This window comes from Patiria miniata, unplaced genomic scaffold, assembly GCF_015706575.1.
Source record: "Patiria miniata isolate m_02_andy unplaced genomic scaffold, ASM1570657v1 HiC_scaffold_13, whole genome shotgun sequence".
Taxonomy (NCBI): Eukaryota; Metazoa; Echinodermata; class Asteroidea; order Valvatida; family Asterinidae; genus Patiria; species Patiria miniata.
Window position 1 is genome coordinate 13,319,490 of NW_024037051.1, and position 23,725 is coordinate 13,343,214.

Here is a 23,725-nt window from a genome sequence, read left to right on the forward strand (position 1 = left end):
ACTAAACCAAAGTATAAAAGATAGAGGGTAAAAAAAAATCAAAAAGTTATGTGCTAGTCAAGCTTTCAGGGATCGGTCTGAGCCATAACAATGCCCCAGCCGATCCCTTAGTTCTCTTCCGGGGTCTCGGCGTCCCCGACCAATACACACTTCCTTCCCTATCCATCCATATAACCCCGGAGGGCCAGGCACCATGTAAAAGCAAAGAGCTAAGGGAGGAACAGGGCGGCCCCTAAGCCCTGATCCTCCGAGTGGACCACATGCCCTGAACCTGTACGAAGGCGCCAACCTGGAACTCGCGGACAGTACCAGCAGCAGTGCTTACCGATTAAGCTAAGGTACTGTTGGTACTTTACGAGGGAAATTAAATCTCTTATAGTAAATAATTGAACTCATACGTTAAAAACCAAAAAGACACCAGCGGGATTCGAACCCGGGACCCCGCTAACCGTGGACGACGAATCGTAACCACTCGGCCATTTCGTTACCTTAGAATTTTCCTTAAACTGAGAAAAGTTGTCTTTTTAGGTGAGCAAACGCGCCAGGAAGATTAATGGGTTCATTTGCTTTACCTTAATGGGTAAAAACAAGTCGATATAATGAGCCCAGTGTGTTTGGTTTGTTAGGAAGCTGCATAACACAGCCTAATGTCCAAAACAGTCGTGTGCTAGGCGGATCATTACGCAACAATGAACACCGCAATTGTGTATTTTCAAAAGGTAGACGCGTAGATTTCTACTCTTTGTATCTGGGCACATATAGATTCTCACCTCCCTCTTCAGCTATTTTGACTTTCTTAAAAAGAAAAATGGAGACTGTCAGTGAATCTCCGGGAGTTGAAATAAGGATCATCTCCTCGATAGACCTCAGACTCAGTAAAGTTCAACATTGGGCTCTTTTTCAACAGCTGTTTTTGCGGAAACTTTACATCTGGATTTTTTAGAAGCATCTGATTTTGCCCAATTTTAGTAATATATGTTCCAAATTTTGCTAAAAAAGCAAGGTTAACCCCTTACCATTTTAGATTTTTCATACAAATCTGCATGATTTTGCCAAATTTTACTAAATATACAAGGTACACCTCTTACAATTTAAAATTTTTCATAAACATTTCTTTTTGCCCAATTTTGCTAGAAATACAAGGTAACGCCCTAACAATCTGCAATTTTCCAGAATCATCTGATTGTGTCCTATTTTGCTAAAAAAAATGCAGGGTTAACCCCTTACAATTTGAATTTTTTTCATGAACATCTAATTTTTCCCAATCTTATTCAAAAAGCATTACAATCTGCAATTTTCCAGAAACATATGATTTTTTCCCATTTTCGCTTTAAAAAAATGCGACGTTAACCCCTTTCAATTTGAAATTTTTCGTAACATCTAACTTTGCAAAATTTCACTAAAAAAGCAAGGTAAGGCCAAAAAAAAGTCTCCGGTTTCTGGTATGGAGCTTGCCCAAAAAGTGGTGCGGCGACGCGGCTTTTTTTTTTTTACCGTTTTTTTTTTGGCTTCAAATGTCGGCTGATGACTGCAAATGGTGCCCGACTAAACTTAGTGCAAATATTATGGGAGACCAGAGAGGCCACATAAAGCTTATTCTCGATCATAACCCCATCTAAAAACACGTTAAAATTTTGCAGCAGCAGGATTCCAGTCAAACCAGTGAGTTTGGTGGTTTTGAGACATCATCGTTCATTGAAAAAAAAACTTTTTCATTTTGCGGACGCGCATGGCTACGGCGACGTGCGCGCATACCAGAAACCGGAGACTTTTTTTTTTGTCCTTATTCCCTTACATCTGAAATTTTTCGGAAACATCTGATTTTGCCCAATTTCGCTAAAATATGCAATGTTCACCCCTTACAATTTGAAATGTTTCATAAACATCTAACCCCATACAATCTGCAATGCAGAAACATCTGATTTTTCCCGATTTTGCTAAAAAAAAATGCAAGGTTAACCCCTTACAATTTGATTTTTTTCATAAACATCTAATTTTGCCCAATTTTACATCAGCTTATGCTAACAAATTATCAGGTAACTGGATCATTAAACGGGACAGGTGCACATCGGCCTTGGAGCTCAGACCATGTGTCATGCACTCCTCAATGCATAGATGATGCACATAACACTACGGGTAGTACAGGCACAGCTGGGGGTACTGCCGAAACAATGATGAACGCATTGCGTATGCTTAAAGAATTACCCACAACTCCGGTTTTTACCGTTTAGGTCTGGCTCTAATCACTTTACGCGATCCCCTGACGTCTAATACACTGACTTTAGGCAAAATAGTCAGACTTTCGCGGTCTAGTAACCATACTTTGACTCTTAAAGAAACATCGAATGAAAAGGGAAATATCAAATGCATATTGCGAAAGATCGAATGCAAACATACCGATGAAACATCGAATACAAATAGCTCGAAATGTCAAACATATGTGTAAAACATTGCTCACATATTTGAGAATATCCCAAATATATTGTAAAACAACACACACAATTGTATCGAAAAACATCGCACATTTAATGCAAAAAATCGAACATAATATTGAAAACATCGCACATATATATCGTCAAAAACATCGCACATATAAATTGAAAATCGCATATAAATGTAAAACATCGCACACATATATTGAACATCGCACATATATTGTAAAACATCGCACATATATTGTAAAACATCGCACAAATATATTAAACATCGCGCAAATAATGAAAAACATCGCACACTTATATTGAACATCGCACATAAATGTAAAAGATAACAAACACATATTGAACATCCAACATATATATTGCAAAATATTGAATATTGAAACGTTTGACACGCCATAGTTTTTCATAAATAAGGATCGATTTCTGAAAGGAATTTTCTTTTGATTCCTTCGACATCTGTACTTTTTAAAAGAAACCTCAACCCACGGCCACTGTGGTGAAACCGTGCACGTGGGGATCGAGCCCAGTCCGTAAGCAAGCCAACGTCAGACCACCGGTGGCTGGGGAGCGGCTTGTCTGCATCGGCACGCCGACCCAAACCGTCATCAGCGGTCCGACTGTGGCGCTCCAAAACCGCCGGCGGGCCATCAGCGGCAATCAGCGGCATACCACCGCTCCAAAATCGCCAGCGGACCGTCAGCGGCAGTCAGCGGTATACCCCCGGCGGTCTGCCGCTCCAAAACCGCCAGCGGACTACCAGCGGCAATCAACGTTCGTCGCTGTCCCCAGCAGTCCATCTTCTACCTGTATTTTCAAAAGAAATTAATGTCAACAGTACGTTCTCATCCTTAATTAAACAAAAACCATAAAAACGTAGACGAAACCAAAATTAACCAGGACAGCCCAATACACTAGGGGCGCTGTTTATACATGCCCATTTTTATTTTATGTATAGCGCTTCGCTCGTACGCGCTATCCCCTCCCCGGCCCCCTCCCCCTCCCCCCTCCCCCTCCCCCTCCTTTCAAGCAGGCCCAAGGGGGTTGGGCAGGGTTGGGCCGATGAGCTTCACGGAATCTTGTAAAGGAAGTGGGATGGTATATTGGGTAACTTATGATGACCTTGTTATAAAGCTGCAGCTGTTTAAAGGGTGCAGACCAGTAAAGCGGCCCGAAATAGCATAAGCCGGCCAAATCACGATTTGCATGCCCTCAAATTTCTTAGTACTTGAGCATATTGTGAGCCATGCACTTGAGGGTTCGTAAACGATAGGGGTGGAAGCCGTGCACAGGAACGTGAGCTTGTATTTCTGTGCAATTTGGATGAAATTGGGACCCCGAAGCGCTCTATTTTTTAATGGAGTGTAGGCACCGTTTTTCAAAATAGCGATGGGCTTCAGGACTATTTTTTAAGGGGTGATCATAATTCGGATGGAAACTTCTCCCAAAATCATCTACCTACCCCCAAAACGTGAAACTGAGAAAAGGAAAGATGATCAAATGAGCTTTAATTTTGATGGTGTCTCGAACACCTTGGAGAGCAACTTGTGAGTGTTTTTCCTGACTTTCTGGAGTTGGGGCACTCATCATGGGTGAGTTTACTGCACCAATAGGGTCACTTTTAAAAGCGGACACTCATGGACACTCGGACAGTAGGTGGCGCTCTTCATCCCTGCCGACTGACGTGACACGCTTTTTCCGACAGGCCGATGTCGCCGGGCCGATTTTGCTCAGTCACGCGTCCCCGCCTGGCTCGCTCTTAAAATCTCTAGCCGGTTGCAATATGCCACTCTGCAACACACCCAACACCCGCCCCCTCCCCCAGCAACTATTTTTGAGCGATAATCGAAATACTGCATCGTCACGCACACATTTCATAAAGTATGACCATTTTTAAAGTTGGTGTGTAGGGCCTATACCTGCTTTTTCAAAAATTGAGATTATCTTTCCGGACGAAATTTAAAGGAAAAATACACCATTGGCACACATCGAAAAATAAAACTACCAAGTTGTTACGAAATACCTTACTAGGATGTTGGTAACTGGCAGTCTAAAGCATCCTGTAAAATTATGGCACCTGGTGTGAAGTCATTTTCAAGAAAAAATTTTACTTTTGTATACATTTCCAACGGTGGTCTGCCGACCACCGTTGGAAAAACCGAACTATTTTTCTACTACTGCTCCAAATTTACCATTTGGTTTTTGGGTTTTTTTTTCAGTCGAAATTTTGTTTGCTTTTGGTTCCATGTTCATGAACGGGTGCAGGCCAGCTAGACTGGGTACCTTACAATTTACCGGCATTTTTGTTCTATTTCATCTTTAGTGGAGTCAAGGAACCAGACTAGTTGAACATTATTTTGGGTTTTTCTTGGTTTTTCCAGCATTTTAGAGCACCGTACTTCAAACCTGTCAGTGTAACAATATTTGGATCTATTAGACTAACCCCCCTCCCCCCAAATACTTCATTGCTGAAAATTACAGCAAAAGCCAATGATGTACATGTACATTCCCTTTAAAGGACTATAACATCCTGTAAGGGGCCATTCAAAATTCTCAATATTTTTAAATTTGGATTTTTGTTTCCAAATTTTTTTGACCCACCTACCCACCCCAATATATTTGATTAAAAATTTGATTTGTTATCCAGTATCAAAAATCCAAATACTTGCGCTTGCATGCACACACATTCGTAAACACAGGCAGTCGTGGACTCCCTTGGTTTTGTACACACATTTCAATTGAGGACTATCGGTCAATTGTGGACGTATTGTTTGTGTCCTTACATTTTTGTCCTTGGTCCACGATTTCCGGTGTGTAAATACTCATGTACACACAGTACATGTACAACAGGCCCGTCTTTACTGTCGGTTTGTATTGGAGACAAAGTTGGAAAACAAATGCACGCAAGGAACACTGGTGCATAGGCAAGTCAAAATTTCTACATTTTTATGTTTTTTTCTTGCTTTTTTTTATAAAAAGTGAATTTGGATTTTTAATTATCAAAATTCAATATTTTCATATTTTTTTTAAGTCGTATATATAATTATGACACTGGGCAAACACTGTGCTTATCTTTTTGCTTCAAAGAACCATGCAACTTGATGAAACTCATGCAACTTGAAAAAATTCGTGCAAACAAACGTTGCAAAAAGATAAGCCCAGTGTAATTTCAATTCTTTTGATTGAAAACAAAGCTCCAATGGTTTACAATATTATTGTATTTTTGAAAATTGTCCTTTTCTTAATGCATGAGGTGGGCTTTTTCATTTCCCCCTTTTTTGGGGGGGGGGGGGGTACTTGTACTCGTTACTCGTACTCGAGTACTACTCGAGTATTTTTTTGGAGTACTTGTACTCGTACTCGTACTCGAATGTCAAAATACTCGTACTCGATACGACAGTACTCGTACTCGGGCAGCAAAGTACTTGTACTCGCACATGTCGAAATTGTACTCGATCATCAAAGTACTCGTACTCGAATTACAGTACTCGATAAAACAAAGTAGGCCTACTCGTACTCGAATAGCGGTACTCGATAAAATAAAATGGTACATGTATATCACTTACGTTACCATGGCCTTATTTTATCGATACTCCTAGTTTCAAAAGGTCGATTGCGGAGAAATCGAAATTTTCTCTACCTCTACGAACGTCTAGTGTAGCATGAATTTAGGTTTTATGAAATACGGACTCATTGGTGACATTGCGATAGATAATTAGGAGAGGAACCGGTCACGTGAGAGGGTTTAACCAATACAAGGGAAAAAGTGTCCGATTTTCAGACGAGTCCGATTTTCATATGACACCGGACAATATAAGTTATCCCACGAGCGCGAGTGGAACACGGAATAATGTAGTGCGTCTGTGTCCCACACAGACGCACTACATTTTCCGTGTTCCACGAGCTAGATACGCACAAGAAAACGCGAATCTGCCGGGTTTTTTCGCATACACGTTGCATGTGTACTGCGTGTCACACCGTCGACGTTTGCTTACGTATGAAGCCCGGTGTACGTCGTGCCAAAAACCGTCCGGTGCCAAATAGTGTCCGCTGAACGTGCGCATTAGGTGCCAGACACTATTACATGCCAAATAGTGTCCGGGCGCCGTCGATCGAGCGAGAACAAGGGCGCACGTACGTACGTCCTGCCAGACAGTATTATTTTTTCATTAGCTGGAAAAATCGGACAGTATTTTGCAGGAAAAATCGGACAGTATTTTGCAAGGGGGAATCGGACATATTTGGCAGGGCGGGGAATCGGACAAGATCGGACAATATTCAGTGGCGGGGGAATCAGACACTATTTGGCAGGAAAAATCGGACATTTTTTTCGCAGGGAAATCGGACACTATTTGGCAGGGGGAATCGGACACTGTTTGTTGGCAGGAAAAATCGGGCAGTATTTGGCAGATTCAGGTGAAAAGAAATCTTTTCTATACGATGTATTGACAGCTCGACAACACGCAATAGGATGCACACTAAGTGCGGACACTATTCGGCAAGCGTCCGTAAACAATGTGACGTCATAGACGCATGACCAATCAGATCGCATTATGCTAATTAGCGGACACTATTTGGCACCGGACGGTTTTTGGCACGACACCGGGAAGGGACAGGGTGGAATTTTTTTTTGGAATTTGCTAATTCGTTCCCACGAATTACTAATTCGTTCGCACGAATTGCTAATTCGTGCGCACGAATTGCTAATTCGTGCGCACGAATTGCTAACTCGTGCGCACGAATTGTTAATTCGTTCCCACGAATTGCTAATTCGTTCCCACGAATTGCTAGTTCGTTCCCACGAATTACCAACTCGTTCCCACGAATTAGTAACGCGTTCCCGGATGCACGAGTTAGCAATTCGTTCCCACGAATTAGGAAATCGTGCGAACGAAATAGCAATTCGTTGGAACGAATTAACAATTCGTGCGAACGAATTAGTTATTCGTGCGAACGAGTTAGCAATTCGTGCGAACGAATTAGCAAATTACAAAAAAAAAAAATCCACCCTGTCCCTTCCCGGGCTTCATAGTATGTCAATTATTTTCCACCCAGGAAAAGAAAATTGGTCAGCTGATAAACATCACCTGGTCACCAGACAGTGGTCACATTCCAAAGTCTTGGCACAACTTCAAAAACTTTCTGGTATATAGGGAAGCTTGTAGCCACGCCTACTATTTTGTTCACAGGTGCCAAAATGTAATACAATGTCATCGCATAAGCCAGATTGATCGATATGCAAATTAACTTGAAGAGGGTGCCAAAGATGATACTTTTGATACTCTACACAATGGCCTAAACTTAGTTTTCAGTTTAGAATGAACAGAGTGGAATTGAATTTTAATGCCTAGGTGAAAGCAACCTCGTCCCCAGGGTGTCGAGCAGTACGCGCCCACCACTACCTGCTCTCTCACCCTGGTATTGGATCATTTGCATGTGCAAGATTTTTGAACACGTATGCAAATGAGGAACAGTCTGATGCATGGATATGCGTTACACATTAGCGTTTGTTTTTGTATGCGGCGTCTGGGGTTGGGTCTGAGTTACGAAAACACGATTTTTGAAATCAAACTGTTACGATCTTATCGAGACAACATGCAGTATCATATTTCATATTAATATGAGCAAACTGGAAAGGAAATTAGTATTTTCGAGAAGGCGTGGACGAATGATCGCGAAAACACGTACTGCACGTTGTGAATAATAGCACCAAGTACACGATAATAATTCATTACTAGCCAATTGCGGTCTCGAATCAGGATACAGGAAAAAAAGTTTCCTATCCAGGGTTTACTATTGGAAACGCGGTTGGAAATAAAGTAAGCACTGGGGACGAGTTTGAGGTGAAAGCTTATCCCATGACCTTTGACCTCAATCTTAACACTATAGCAGTCAACTACTAATACACAAATTAAGGGGATTTTTTACACTAAAAATGAAAATCTTTATACAATACATTGTACAGCTTTGTCTAAGTTTAAAGGGCGTGCGATTGCAATGTACTTTTTGTATCCCTAAAAATACACATCTGAGTACCATTTAACCTAACTTTCAAGTTTCGTTTTTCCATTTTTGAGGGGTACTTTGGTGCCTTTTTGGTTGTTATGCTGATACAAACTTCCATATTCATTAGCAAAACTGTAATGTCACCGCAACGTTATGGCTACAGCACAAACAGCTGCACAATGTTGGATATGTAGTGGCCCTATTTTCTTATCGAAATCAGAGTCAGACAATAGAAGGCCGATGACGTAATGCTAACGGGCAATTACGATTGGTCAGAAGTGTGAAGAGTGACTGCGGTTTGGTAATCTTAGCATTTTGATTGGTTGAAACAGACTGAAAAAGGTGAATGTTAACTGCTTGGGTGGGAAGGAAAATTTTGACTCGAAAGCTAGTCCCAACCGGTTCCAACCGGTTCCAAAGACTTGCCAAGTCACACAATTATTCAGAAAAAGTTGCAAAAGGTCAGGGATGAAGTAATGCAAATGGGATGAAAGCTACATATCATGTTTTTTTCAATGTCAAAAATCAAATCAAATTAATCTTCGGTTTGTGAAAAATAAGCTGAGGTTAGATGGCGTAATTAGGGTCCAATTTGCAGGGCTGGTGAGACAGATTGTGCATCAGTTCCAGGGACAAAATAATATTGTGGATTTAGACTGGAATTTAGGGGGTGGGGCAATTTTTTTTCAAAAATTAAAAAAGGGGGGAACATCGGAAATTAAGAAAAGCAAAATTGAAGCTGTAATGTGTTCACAGATAATAATTTTTTGGAAGGTAGTTTTCTTGGTTTTCCAAGGAATCCGTAACCCAAGTTTTTTTGCTCTCTTTAAAGAGTAATAATGACCACTGCCCCCCCCCTCCAAAGAATGGGATTTTTTTAAAATCGTAAACCCGTATATTAGGTCTATACTTAAATAATGTTATTTAAAGAAATGACACTTCAAGCACTCACGAAAGAAAAAAACTTAATGCAGTATGCTGTCAGACATGAATTTATTTCAACATAATTTAGATTTACAGGATTTAAATGAGTTTATAATAAAACAAAATTTACCATCGTGCATTTCTGCAGAGTTTTGCCTGAATTAGCCAAAAATAAAATAAAGCCCCAAAATTATCTAATCGTCAGCGTACACAAAACATCCAAATCAACATAACTTTGGCTGAAAAACAATTCATTCATTGGGTTCAATCACTGAGTATGTAAGTGATATGCACACAATAAAAATTAAATATGTACACAAAATAGGAGACGTGGTTGACTCAATTTCACGAGCCCTGATGAGCTCCACCATGTATAAAGATTCAAATAACAGTATAAAAGCTCTATAATGTTTCTTTCTCCCATCGAACACATAATTATGTGCAAGACACATGTACTGAAGGCATCATGTGACGGAGCTATGTACATAGCGCCCTCATGCGTTTTAATAATTAATCAATTCACCAAATAAACCTTGCTAGTTGCGAAATAAGGTGGTGAAGATAACCTAAAACATCTTAAAATTAGATATACATGTATTAAATAATGAATAAACAAATACAAAAGTTCATGTATTCCTCAATGTCAGAAGTATTAATGTCATCCGCAGGTGAAAGCCCTACATTCTGTGTACTTAAAAAAATCACGCAGGCCACTTCGTAAAATTGTAGGTTTATACAATGTGTATACAATGCCAAAAAGTTTAGGATCTATTGTATAATGAAAATACAATTATACAATACTATAAGGTCTCTGCAAAATTTAATTCGGAGTTTAAAGATGAAACAAAGTTAAAAGCATGATTAATTGAGCTAACGTGAAACTTTTGATAATATTTTCAGACGCTACGTAGTTTACATACACAACTCATCAGAGGTTATTTTTAACTGGATTAATCCTTAGAATTCACACCATACATCTTTCACAGACTAGACCCGCGTGCTGAGATCGTGAAAGATAAGACTGTTTTATTTGTTGTAACTTAATGGTAGCATTGCATATGGATATGACAGACCCGCACAATGAGTTCTTGCCTTGGTACAAGGCGTTCGACGATAGAGTCCGATGATCAATGGTTGGCCACGCACAATGCACTGACCATCGATCATCGGACACTACCGCCGAACGCTTGCGACCAAGGCCAGGCTAACTGAGTTCTAGATTCTTAGCAATTTTGTTTATGGTACTTTCGATTTCGGCTCGTTATAGAATGCACGATTAGTGCAATGTACTCTCCATAACTCCGGATTCTACAGTATTGTGTGGCTCCAAATCGAATAGAGAAAGCCAAACTTTTGTTACCCATTCTTCATGTAACTGCTTTGTACAAACTGTATGACTCATGAAGGTTTAGAAATTGCATTATGTCCCACCCACACACCATGCGTAAACAAAAAATATTTTCGGGAAGGCTTGGCACTTCCCATGACCAATTCTGAATAGCATTCCCGTGATCAAAAGAAAAATCTGACAAAAAGCCGGGGAAATTGAAATTGTTGAAGCCTAAAATAGTGAACGAGTAAGTGACGATTTTGAGAAAAATGTTACCTTTTTCGGGTCATCTGAAATGCTTTCTCATAAAAAGATTGAACAAGTAGCAAGAATATATAAGTAACAGTTATTAAGGTTTTCAAGAGAAATTCAAAATGCATTAATTTGCATATCCCGTTGGTTGAAGTTTTTTTTCTCGTAACAAATTGTCAATACTTGTTTATTATATTTTTATCGAAAACAAAAACACTATACTTTATCGTGAGACTTTTTGGGCTTTTTGTAACCCTCTGAAAACGGCTTTATTTTGCGCACAAATGAACCTGCCCTGCAGAGTGGAACTATTGTCTGGCAGCTAATAATTTGAATTATTAAAAGTGAATAATTTTTTTAAACTAAGAACATAGCAATTATAAAACAAATTATTTGGGGAACGTGTCTGTAATTTATTACAATTCCTGTTTAGACATTGAAGTCTGATCACGGGCTCCTCTTAACTTGCTGCTGTGGTCACGTGACAGTGTGTTACCATCTTCTGGAATGTCTTTCTCAAGCTTTCTCAAAATCTCCTGCAAAATACAATACAAGAGATGTACAAAACCATTCACTTCACGAGATAATATCGATTATTTATAATATATTATCTCAAAAATGTATTATTAGTTCACTTCCAATGTTTATTCAAATTCGAGGATCCAGACGAATGTCATACCTGTCTTTGTTTCGAAATCTGACCGTCAATGATGTCGCCTAAGATCATCATCTTCTGCCCAAGATTAATGGAAAAGGAGTCGAACTGTGGGATTGAAGAAAAGATGGAGAGTAGTAAATTTGGTTGGCAGATTTTCTCATCAAAGTTTTGTGTTAAGCAAGAACGAGATTCTCTTCCATTTGGGGTACAAATTAAATGTAGAATGAACGAGTGGTTTAAGACTACCCACATCATTCCCACAAAAACTGCGCCTGGCAATCAAATGTCAAAGCCGAAAATATGGCTTAAGAACATTGGCATACTATAGTACAAATAAGCTGCAAACTTATCGCAATTAGCATAACATTTAGACTGGTGAGCATTTTTTTCGCAACGCAACTTTCTGTTCAAAAGTTCAACAACACCCTATTCTGAGCGTCTGTTTCTCGTAGGGAGAAATGGATTACCTTGTTGATTTCTACAGGAAACGTGTCGGTGTCACGTGACGTTATCTTGCCATCACCATCAGCATCAAGTATCTGGAAAATCTGCCACAAACAGGGTGAATGTACAAGAAAATTTACAACAAACCAACGTGTGTATATCCATGGGCGTAGCCAGGATTTTTTTTAAGAGGGGGGCAAAACATATTTCTGCCACAAAAATCGTGTATTTCTCAACACATTCTCGATTTATCAGTTTTAGAGGGGGGCAGGGACATCCCCCCAACCTATTAAATTTACACTATTGTGACTTCGCGCCTCTTTTTCTTTTCTTTTTTTTCTCTTTTTTTCCTGCCTTTTTTTTCCTTTTCCGGGGGGGGGGGGCCAAGTGCCCCCCTTGCCCCCCCCCCCCCCCCCCGCGACGCCCATGTGTATCTGTTCTTGTTTTATAGCAACCACTAACAGATGAACTATCGGTATATGTAGTGATTCTAAAGGGTTCTTGGCACAATCAAATGTCTCGAAAACCGCCAATCACTGGCCATAAAACTTCCTTATTCTGTCCACAGATGATGGCTTATTTGCAGAAGTTGCCCTTTTTATACGGAGGAAAATAATTTTGAGATGTTGTCAGCACTGCCTAAAACAAAGAACCCAAGTTACCTGTTGAGCGGCATCTGAAGCTTCCTCGGTCCAGATGTCGTCTAGGTCCAGTCTTGGAAGTATCTAAAAGTGGGAAAACAAAAGAGAAAAACTGTCTCAAAGTGCCAAAAGGGTACTTTGACTATTGACTCCACGTGGTGAGAGTCTCAAATTTTTAAATTAATTGTGATTGATTGGATGTAATTTGCTAAAATATACAGTTTCAAACAATCAGAACATCGATTGAGACCTCTGAAATCACAACAGAAAGTTCATAAATGTTTCCAGTTACCGTTTCCATGACTTCGAGAAACTGCCCCTCTGTCAAAGAATCTGTCTCCTTTTCATCCATGAATATCGTCAAAGTTGCCCTAAAACATTTATAGAAAAAGGAATCTTGAAATGAGCAAATCAGCCTTTTTTTGGTTGAAACAGTTTGATTTAGTGGTAGTATTCAATACCAATTTGGGGAAATATAAAGCTTTGAAACTCACGACGGGTCTCTGACGAAATCTAGTTCTGGATGGATATCCGATTGAATGTCACCGTTCGTCTGGTCGTGGTATGGGAAGCTGACATCGGCCAGCGAGAGTCCCGGGTCCATCATGCCGCATGACTCCGAGGAAGGCACGACGTAGGCCTGGTGATTCCACCAGATGTTGACTGCAACGTTGCTACCGAAGGAATTCACCTGATGAATCCTGAATCAGTGATTGAAGACAATTATGCACATATTCACGATCTAAAATGCCATGGTGACATGTATGCTTCGCCTTATATATAATTTGCAAGTGAATCTTGAGCCATGGAGGTATGCTTGAGCGAAGGACTTTCTTAAAGGTATGTAGGATCATCGGCTATTTTGTGCATTGTTTTCGTTTGAGGCCCAAAATAAATTGCTCAAAATCTTACAGGTTGCATAACAACTAACTTGAAGTTTCAACTCAGTGCATGGGCGTCAATCCTGGGAGACAGGGGGACATGCCCCCCCCCCCCACACTTTTTGAAGGGTGGGGGACACAATATCAAATGTCCCCCCCCCCCCCAGATTTTTGAACTCGTGCCTCATTTACAGGGCCCTATTATGTACTTCAATGTATCTTTTGCTAAATGTACATGTATATTCTACTGCTATATTTTACTCGGGTCTTGGTACCCTAGAGGACTCCTAAGGCCAAAAAAAATAAGTCTCCGGTTTCTGGTATGGAGCTTGTCCAAAAAGTGGTGTGGCGACGCGGCTTTTTTTTTTTTTACCTGACTTTTTTGCTTCAAATGTCGGCTGATGACTGCAAATGGTGCCCGACTAAACTTAGTGCAAATATATGGGAGTCCAGAGAGGCCACATAAAGCTTATTCTCGATCATAACCCCATCTAAAAACACGTTAAAATTGTGCAGTAGCAGGATTCCAGTCAAACCAGTGAGAACATTTTGTTTATTCAAGACTTATTTGAGACCTTTACTTGTTTTTTTCTTTTTATCACAATTCTTAGGCAAATTGGGGATTGGCTAAAGAACTGCTGCAGTGCTACTGAGCAAGCAGGGGTTTATTGTCCGGGGCCACGCGGTGCCTACACACAATAAGCATTGGGTGAACCAAGTTCATGTCGCAAAGTTCGGAAGGGCAAGGGGACTTTCCAAAAATCTTTTCCCACGATGGGTCCTGAAATCTGAATACAATAACGATTCCGAATTCTTTGAGTACGCAAGCCTCGTTGATGTTTTCATAGTGCTCTTTTGAAACATTCTCCCACTCGATTTGTTTTTCCAGGTGCCTTTCATGGTTATTATTTGTAAGAGTCTTTTGTGTTCATAGACTCCGTTGTGTGAATTGAACCGAACTTGTGTCGCAATTACTGTGAAACGAGGGAATTTCCAACCGTTTTTCACTGGATCTGGAATATACACTCTATAAAAAAAATACTCTCTTGAAATTTGACTAACAAATCAGTCAAAGTTGCACCCAGCTGAGACCCTTGCTGTGGTCAGCTGGGTACAAGTCTGACTGTTTTCTATTGTCAAATCTAACTCTTCTAGGGTCAAAACAGACGCTATCATTAACTAATACCGGTATTACTTTTGAAGTTGTAAAACTTGTATCAGTCCTTTTTTGAAATAATAGTTTAAATAAATGCTTTGAGTGATCACACAATTAAAGCACTTTTGTACAAAAGCAGGCTTGTTACTGCAATTGAGCATATCTATATATCAGACGGTTATGTTTGGTGTAAAAAGTAACGATCGATGATTCATTATTCACCGTATGATTCATTATTCACAGTATTTACCGTACATTTTCCACATGCCTATACATGTACATTGCTTTTCCTTGATCATTTTCTGTGGTTTCATAATAGGCCAATATATTGGACCACTCTATTGAGCTAATGTGTTGTCTGTGCTAATGTGTTGTCTTTGTTATAAAAAAAGTAAAAGTGACTTTCCACCAAAATACAATAAAAAGTTGTTATCAAATCTTAATCGATCCTTCATCAAACCCAATCGGAAGTATGAATTTGAATTTTTGATGCAATTCATGAAATCAGGAAATCAGTGGTCTTTTGGGGTTTTTTTTAACTGGCATAGGCCTACTTATAGTAAACAGTATGGAATTAAAGATAAACTTTTGTGTTGATTCCATTAACATGAATGTAGGCTTATTCACAACACAATGCAGAAATATCAAGAAAAATATTGACAGTTAACACAAATGCGAAATAAGTAACATGCTCATACAAAATGTTTTTGTACTGTATCTTCTGACCATTTGAACGGAAGGTAGATGCAGTCGCCAGCTTGCATTTTCGCTTCATGAAACTCCAGGTTTCTCATTCCAGGGAACTTGTTCAAGTCGACTCGTTCCACGTCTACACTCGAGTAGAAGCCTTCTGGATGGTCGAACACAATCTTTAAGATGAAGGGAGACCGTGGAGCTATTAATTATAATATCAATTTATAATGCTTTAACTTGTTCCCAAGAGCATAAAGCTTTGTGGTGATCGCCTTCCTTTCAAAAAACAGTACTGAAAAGTCTAAAAACTAACCAATGTACACCTGAACTATTCAAAATTGATGCATGGGGGGGGGGGGGGCGCCAAAGGATACCATTTATAAGTGTTAACATTTGAAACATTTTGATCGCAGTAACATTGTTTAACGTATTAAAGTGCATATACTCCGGAAAAACCAAGCAAGCCTGAATGTAAAAACTCAAAGCAACTGTCAAAACTCAAAATTCGTCCCGGAATAAAACTACACATCAGGAGGCTTTTTATTCCTAATTATATCCAGGGTAGCACTCCACTCCTGGTCTGGACCCTCCCACGCCAGTTTTCACCTTAAAACCACGTAGACAATCGTCATACAAATCGACGCTATCCGTCTGGGTTTTTCCAATCAAATTAAGCATAATTGACACTATACAGCGTCGATCTTGAGTCAACATGACATTAAAAAAACTGAACCTCGGCAAGCAGCCTTTCATGTGTCATTCACCGGTCAGGTGTGTGTCTGAACTCTTGATGTTTACCTGTTGTCTGTAGCGGGTGTAGTTGACGAGAAGGAAGTCTTTCTGGCCCCTGAACAGACAGTTAATAATATCCACGTAGTCGATGTGTACATGGGACTTGGTACCTCCGCTACTAAACCAGAGCATCTGTCCACATAGAAGAGAATGTCAATGTTGTTCGTGAAAACTGCACCACTGCGGGGCGAAGGATCCTTTAGTTTTCGCCGCAGAGACAACACATTTTCAATAAAAGCATATTATGATCATTTGCTTTTCGTGCATTGTTTTCGTACTAAGTATAACACCACTGTTTATAGTCCAGCGGATATGTGAAAAAAATTGTGCACTTTTGCATAAAAGCGTGAAACTTGGCACAGATGTTTATATTCATGCGAGAAAATGTTCTAGATGTGGAGCCATCGCAAATTTACCCTTTTAGGGGCCTGGCATCCATTAAAAAAAAGGGGCGGGACTTGTCGTGCCCGCAGTGAAAACGGTTTTTCCCACTTGTTACAAAAGCAGGAAACTTCACAAAGACATAATTATATAGATTATTAGTGTTTTCCAGATTCAGAGCCACCACAATAGTACCTTTTTGGGGGCGTGGCAGCCATTAAAAGAAAAGGGGGGTTTAATTATTATGCCCACTTTGGAAAACATTGTGCCCATATTTCATGAACGAATAAAACATCCCACAGACGTTTATATTCATGAGAAAAAAAATTCCAGATGTGGAGCCATCTCGAACACACCCTTTAAGGGGCGTGGCAACCATATAAGAAAAAAAGGGGGGCGGGGTTTTCATTATGCTCACCCTGGAAATATTGTTCCCACACTCATAGAGAAATGGAACTTTCCACAAACATTGACATTCATGAGAAAAAAAATTCCAGATGTTGAACCATCTCAAACACACCCTTTTAGGGGCGTGGCAACCATATAAGAAAAAAAGGGGGGGGGCCGGGTTTTCATTATGCCCACCCTGGAACTATTGTTCCCACATTCATAGAGAAATGGAACTTTCCACAGACATTGACATTCATGAGAAAAACAATTCCAGATGTGGAACCATCGCGAACACACCCTTTTAGGGGCGTGGCAACCATATAAGAAAAAAAAGGGGCGGGGTTTTCATTATGCCCACCCTGGAACTATTGTTCCCACATTCATAGAGAAATGGAACTTTCCACAGACATTGACATTCATGAGAAAAACAATTCCAGATGTGGAGCCATCGCGAACACACCCTTTTAGGGGCGTCGCAGCCATATTGAAAAAAAGGGGGCTGGGTTCTCATTATGCCCAACATGGGAAAAATGTGCCCGCATCTCATAAACGAATGCAGCTAATTCCCACAGACATTAATACTCACGAGAAAAAAAATCACACGTGAAGCCATCGTAAACACACCCTTTTAGGTGCGTGGCAGCCATAATAAAATCGGGGGGGGGGGGGGGCAGGAATCATGATGCCCCTATAAAAGAAAGTTGTGCCTACCTTTCATAAATGGATTAAATTCCACTCGGACATATATTCATAAAAATCTTCTTTCTTTTTTTAATGTGAAGCCATCACAAACCTACTCTTTTAGAGGCGCGGCATCCATTTTTAAAATGGGGGGGGGGGGGGTTACTCAATATGCACAACGTGGAAAATTTTGACCGCGTATCATATAATAAAATCCACCTCAGATTTCTTTCATTTCATTTCAGAAACAATTATTTCCACATGAATAAGCACTTTAGAAGACAAAACAATTGTTACATGAAAACTACTAAGTGGAGGCATTACACAATTCATCGATATTTTGTCACATATCCGATTTTTTTTTATAATGATTGAGTAGGTTACGTTTTGGCAAATTGCCTTGCCCTGTCAGTTGGTTTGTTTATTGGTTGGTGGTTTTGCTTGTTTGTCGGTCGATCGCTTCGTTGGGCTTGGTCTGTCCGTCCGTCACTTTGCCAATTATTAATCAGTAGGTTAGTTCTGAACATCTGCAATACATCATCTTGTTCTGTCAAGATGAATTTGTTTTCTCTTACAAAATGATCCTCCAAACTTACTGTTTCCAGCAAATTAGCAGTGACGTTAGTACAATGCAAAGATGGCGGGATCAGCACGTCTTTCCTGGAATAGATCAAACACATTACAATCACAAATGATCGACAAAATTATGCATGGTTATGAAGAATGAGATGAATAAAAATTCAGGAAATAAAGCGATGGCAATCTTTACAATACACAACGATGGCCCTTAAAAATATCGGAAGACTGTGCTGTCGTGCCAACCACACCTTTGTAACGAAAATCATAGCAGTCTGAACTTTACATATATTTTTCTGTACATGCATTAGAAAATGAAGATATTCTAAAGTTATGGAAGAGACTTGTCTTTTTGTGTACGTTAAAGTCACAGCACTCACTTTAAGAAATCTGGGACTCTTGCGACAAGGTACTCATCAGTGGTTTGGTATCTGTCCAGGAATTCAGCGAAGGGCATGTTCATCCTCGGTAACTGTCTTTCCTCAACCTTCCGCATCTCCACTCTGATCAGCTGCTGGGACTCGGGCAAGCTCTTCAGGTACTTGTCGGTCCATTTCTGGAAGGCTGGCGAACGCCTCGCTCCTTGTTTGATGATGACGGGGACGGAGGGGTAGACATAGCTGCGGAAGAACTCGTAAGGGGAAGGGAAGTCCTGGATGACTGAGACGGGGAGACGGGTAGCCTCGGAAGCCAAGGGTTTGAGATGACCTGGTGGTAATGAGGTGGGTGGGGAGGAGGATTGAGCATCCTCGGCACCTGACTGTTGTAAGGATACCATGAGGCAGATGATGACGGAGGGGATCTTAGTAGACTTCATTGTAAAGTCTTTAAGGTAGCCTGAATCGATGTCCCAAAGTTCTTGGGACTTTAAATCTGAGTTTAAACGATTATTTACACAGAGCAGATTTATGCGCACACTACCAGGTCGTAAATGGTCGGTAACGGTCAGAGAGTCCCTTGGATGGAGCTACCCTCCGCAAACGGAGCCAATATACCAGCGCCGCGAGTTACGGCAGGGTTTGGGCCTATGCACGTTGAACCCGTGACAGCCTGCTAGTCCCCACAAAAGAACACTGCCATACCAACTTATTAGGCGGTGTTAATGTTACATGGGCGGAGAATTGCAGGTGTAGGTGCAGTTTCTATACTTACTTTTGCAACTGCCAAGTCGAGCATGACTGCGCGTGGCTGATTCCGCGGGTGGCATTAAATAAAAGTATAGCGCACAAGTCAAGTCCACATCATACCAGGCTTCAGGATGGAACAGAAGACAAGTCTAGTCGCTGCTTTCGTTCTGTGTCTGCTGCTTGTTTCTCTTCAATCAACGGGTAGGTTAATTAATTTTCTTATTATGAAACTGATGGAGCACCTCATCTTTTTACTAGTTTTTTTTTATTTCTTCGTAAGGGTGCCAGGGTTGTTTATTGGGTTGGTGGTTTATTTGTTTGTTGTTGGGCTGTTGGGTTGTTTGTTTGTTTATCTATTTATTTTGGCCATTTGTAAAACAGGACATCGTTTTACACTAAGACAGCATCGGCAACCATACATAAATTGCACAAGAATTGCAACAACCAATATTATGGTGCTCGGATCCTGCCAATTGCATCACACATTGCCGCAACTTCAAGCAAATGCATAACGGCATGAGGTGTTGCGTGTTAGTACTCGGGTTCAGGGCGGACACAGAACTACCAAATTGTAGACAGGGGCGGGGCGACAAGAGGGCTCGAGTATTTTTATTTTGTTCAAAAAGGGGAAAGGGATTATTATAACCGGGTATAGTATCGTACGCTATTTCCACATTGTAATATCAAACTTATACAATTTATAGGTATGTGTAGCTGATGATACGCAAAGTTAATATTTATTTCCTAAAATTTTCTGCCAAAAAAGTGTCGTCAGCCCTCCGAATAATGAAAAAAAATGGTGGGTTGGGAGTGGGGAGGGATGATGGCCCCCGTTTGCACCCCCCCCCCGATCCGGCAACGACTCGAGTTGTTTGAACATGGGTATCTATGCGCGATTGGAGTGATTACAAACAATATGATTGCTGATGGGAAATATGGAGCTTCTTAAATACGATCGGCGCGGACTCAAATTAAATCTAATAGCTGAAGTTTCACATCAGGAAGTCCTTTGCAGCTGGGAAATTAAAAAGATATTCTGAATTTTTCTTCCGAAAAGATTTATGAAGAACTGTACTTGAATGTTTACGCCTCCCAATTGTTCAACTCTTTCAGATGCATGCCGTAGTCGAGGTGGCGGAGGAAGACCGCGTGAGTACTTTAAAGACGTTTAGCTAGGGGTTACGAATTTCGGGTGTTATTCAAAGCTATACAATTATGTTTTATTATTTGATTTTAAATGCCTAAAATGCGTGGCTTTCACAATTATTTATTTAAAAATATTATGTTTCGTATTCAGTTATCTATAGGGATTCATTGGGAAACTAATATCAATGCTTGGATGCACTTCAACATGACATTAAAAACTGCGCAGTTCAAATATCAGTACCCGGATGTCCTTGTTGGGAATACCAAATAGGCCTACTTACCGAATTAATATATTTTATTTTTAATTGGTTCATTCTAGATTTGATTTCCTTTCGTCTTCGGAGTGTGAAACTTAACCACCTGGTTTTCCGTTCTTAGGCGACCTCCTTCTTTAAGGCTCAATTAGCAACCGTTTTGCTGTCCTTGTTTATTTCAGGGTACATAGGGGTGGTTTATTGCAAATATTTCATCATTTTCCACTACTGTTATTCAGTGTTTGATCTGGCATCAATAGGCATAGCTGATTTAGCGAATCTTAACTATGTTACAAAAACACCACGTGAAGGAAATTTCTCGAACTCAATTTCCAGAACTTTGCGCAAGTGAACATGCAGCCCTTAAATATTTTGATGGTTGATGCTTGTGATATACGTGACTGCCAAGTTTAGTACGAACTCCACTCTTTTTTTTTTTATAAAAACTGAAACTAGTACTGAACTTGAAAACTCATTCATTGCCTTTCCTTGATGTACTCATTTCCAAACGGGCCGATGGTTCACTTGAACACTATGTGTACAGGAAACCTACACATACAGACCGATACCTTATAACCGCACCCTACTTCGAAGGGTACATAAAATATCATCAGTGACGATGAACACCTACAATCTGAACTGAAGCGCCTCAATAAAGTGCTTAGAGACAGTGGGTACAGACCTAAAAATCAAAGCCTCGCACCGAATACGAGCAAGTCTCAGACCCTGAACACACCCGACATGCCGGTTGCCATCCTTCCGTACATTTTTTGGTCCCCCAAAAGTGGGTCAAAAAAGTTGTGGCGGGGCCGTGTAAGGGCCCCGAATTTTTGTTTTGATCATAGATGCTCTGTGTTGCGATCTGAGGCAATTTCTGAACACTTTAACCCATGTTTTTTTGAGGGAAAGATGGTGGTGTACTCATTGCCTGCCTTTATTGCGACGTCACATAAAAAAAAAAAATTTTTGGGGGGGGGGAGGGGGGCCATGCCCCCCCCCTTGATCCGCCCTTGATTGGCCATGCATCACACAAGATCCAGCGTATCCTCCGTGAAGCCAATATTATTGAGGTCTACTACCGAATCCGCAATAAACTAGAAATGAAATTGTACACCCACAAAGACAAGCACAACCCGAGAAGTCAAGCAGGAGTTACCGAATTCCTTTCTCATGTTGCAAAGTGTTTATTGGCGAGACCGGCAGATACCTCACTACCAGGCTTAAAAAACACATAGCTTACGGGCGCAGAGGGGAACTAACACTCTGCTATTTGGATCATGTTGTTGATTGGGAACAAGCGGAAATCATAGCTTCAGAGAAACACTGGTACACCCGTCGTATCAGAGAAGCTATTGAGATCCACACACATGACATTGTACCACACACCTTCTCAAATGTGTATCCTTGTGGAGACATTCCTTTGTTCTCGTGTAGTAAAGTGTTCAATTTTGAAAGTGAAGTTTCAAAATGCTCTTATTTTAACCAGAATTAGTTTCCTTGGCTGAAATTTGTACTTAATATCCCTTTTCTAAAACTCTTCCATTTGCGACGGATCAACCCACCTTGGAAATTCCTAGTTTTTGAGTAAAACCCATATATCTATTTCGTGAAAACCTTGTGGAGACCTATTCGTCTATAGAAATTGCCCTGTGGAGACCTTTACAATGTTTTGTTCCCTATTGTGTGTGAGTCTCCACAAGGATACGAATTTGTGGTCAAGTTATCGGCTATTTCATAAGCAGCATATGGCATTCAATATTACCAAGTTGCAACACTCATGGCTCACAGCCTACTGACACACCTGAGCGAGCAATGCACTCAGCGGGCATCCCTCAACACAATGCCCAGGCAGTGGGGTGGGGGTGGGGTGGGGGTGGGGGGAGGTTGGGGGGGGGGGGGGGGTGGGGCTGGGGCGACAGCCCCCCCCCCCGTCGCCCCCCACTAAGATTTTGAGTTTCTAAAAAAGTTATCATTGATCTACATGACGCCCCCGTGAAATTTTCCAGCCCCCCAGCGCCCCCCCCCCCCCCCCCCCACTGAAAAATGAAAAATTCCTGGCTACGCCACTGTGCCCAGGGCTCACAGCCAACTGACACAGTCGAGCGAGCAGGGCATCCCACTCTAACACAATGCCAACAGACAACCAATCAGAATCAATACAAGCTGCACTCCCAATCCTAACACAGCGTACTTAGGAGTAGCATCTCCAACTCTCTTCAGTCTCCTACGACGACTAAAGCAGGCTAGTCGAAATGTTGAGACCAAAGACAAGTTTTTTTTAGAACTTAAAGCAGGACAGTTCTTATCAGAGCAAAAACTACAGAGCGAAAGTTGATAATAAGCAGGACAAGTTCTTTTCAGAACTTAATATTTTCTAAGCAGTACTTATTACCACATGGTGTTACCGCAACCGAAACGATACTGACACAAAGTATATACACAGTGATAAAAATGTCTTGGAGTTATTCAAATCAAATCACTTAAAGTCTTACAGAAATCTTTAAGATTTTTTTCATTGCCTGACTGCTGAAACATAATACTAATAAATACTAGTGCCGTACGCGATGTAGGAAAGACGAACTTTTTGTCGAGAATTGGGTAAATACGAAGCCCGTTAATAGTGCCAACATTTTTTTTCGATTTTTTTTTTAATGGTTTTCGTAGGAGTCAATGTGCCATACAAAGTTGGGGCCTCTTCCGTTGTATGTCCTTCTCTGTAGCCGTCGTCGCCTTGATCGACTCCCTCTGGGTCTAGTAATCCCAGAAGACGGTGCACCATTTCTCGGCTTACCCGATGGCCATTCTGAAGGGATCTCAGGTGCATCCACGGGTAACCACAAAGTTGCCCTGAGGTACTCAACTGCCCTTCTATAAAACATGCAACATCAACAATGTCTGTGTGGTTTTTTCGGCGATAAAGACCATGTTCTCGCAATCTACGGTGTAATTACGCTT

General features: G+C 40.8%; 1 protein-coding gene across 1 annotated transcript; it reads right to left on the reverse strand.

Moving 5' to 3' along the window:
• Positions 1 to 9,409: 9,409 nt before the first annotated feature.
• Positions 9,410 to 19,200, reverse strand: LOC119721345 (bifunctional peptidase and arginyl-hydroxylase JMJD5-like). The gene is made up of 10 exons (XM_038191380.1): positions 18,624 to 19,200; positions 18,264 to 18,327; positions 16,222 to 16,347; positions 15,457 to 15,599; positions 13,188 to 13,394; positions 12,986 to 13,064; positions 12,715 to 12,777; positions 12,076 to 12,156; positions 11,630 to 11,713; positions 9,410 to 11,486 (listed from the first exon to the last, which is right to left on the reverse strand). The coding sequence occupies exons 1-10, from the start codon at positions 19,058 to 19,060 to the stop codon at positions 11,367 to 11,369; spliced, it is 1,404 nt and encodes a 467-aa protein (XP_038047308.1). The 5' UTR covers positions 19,061 to 19,200; the 3' UTR covers positions 9,410 to 11,366.
• Between the last annotated feature and the right edge of the window lie 4,525 nt (positions 19,201 to 23,725).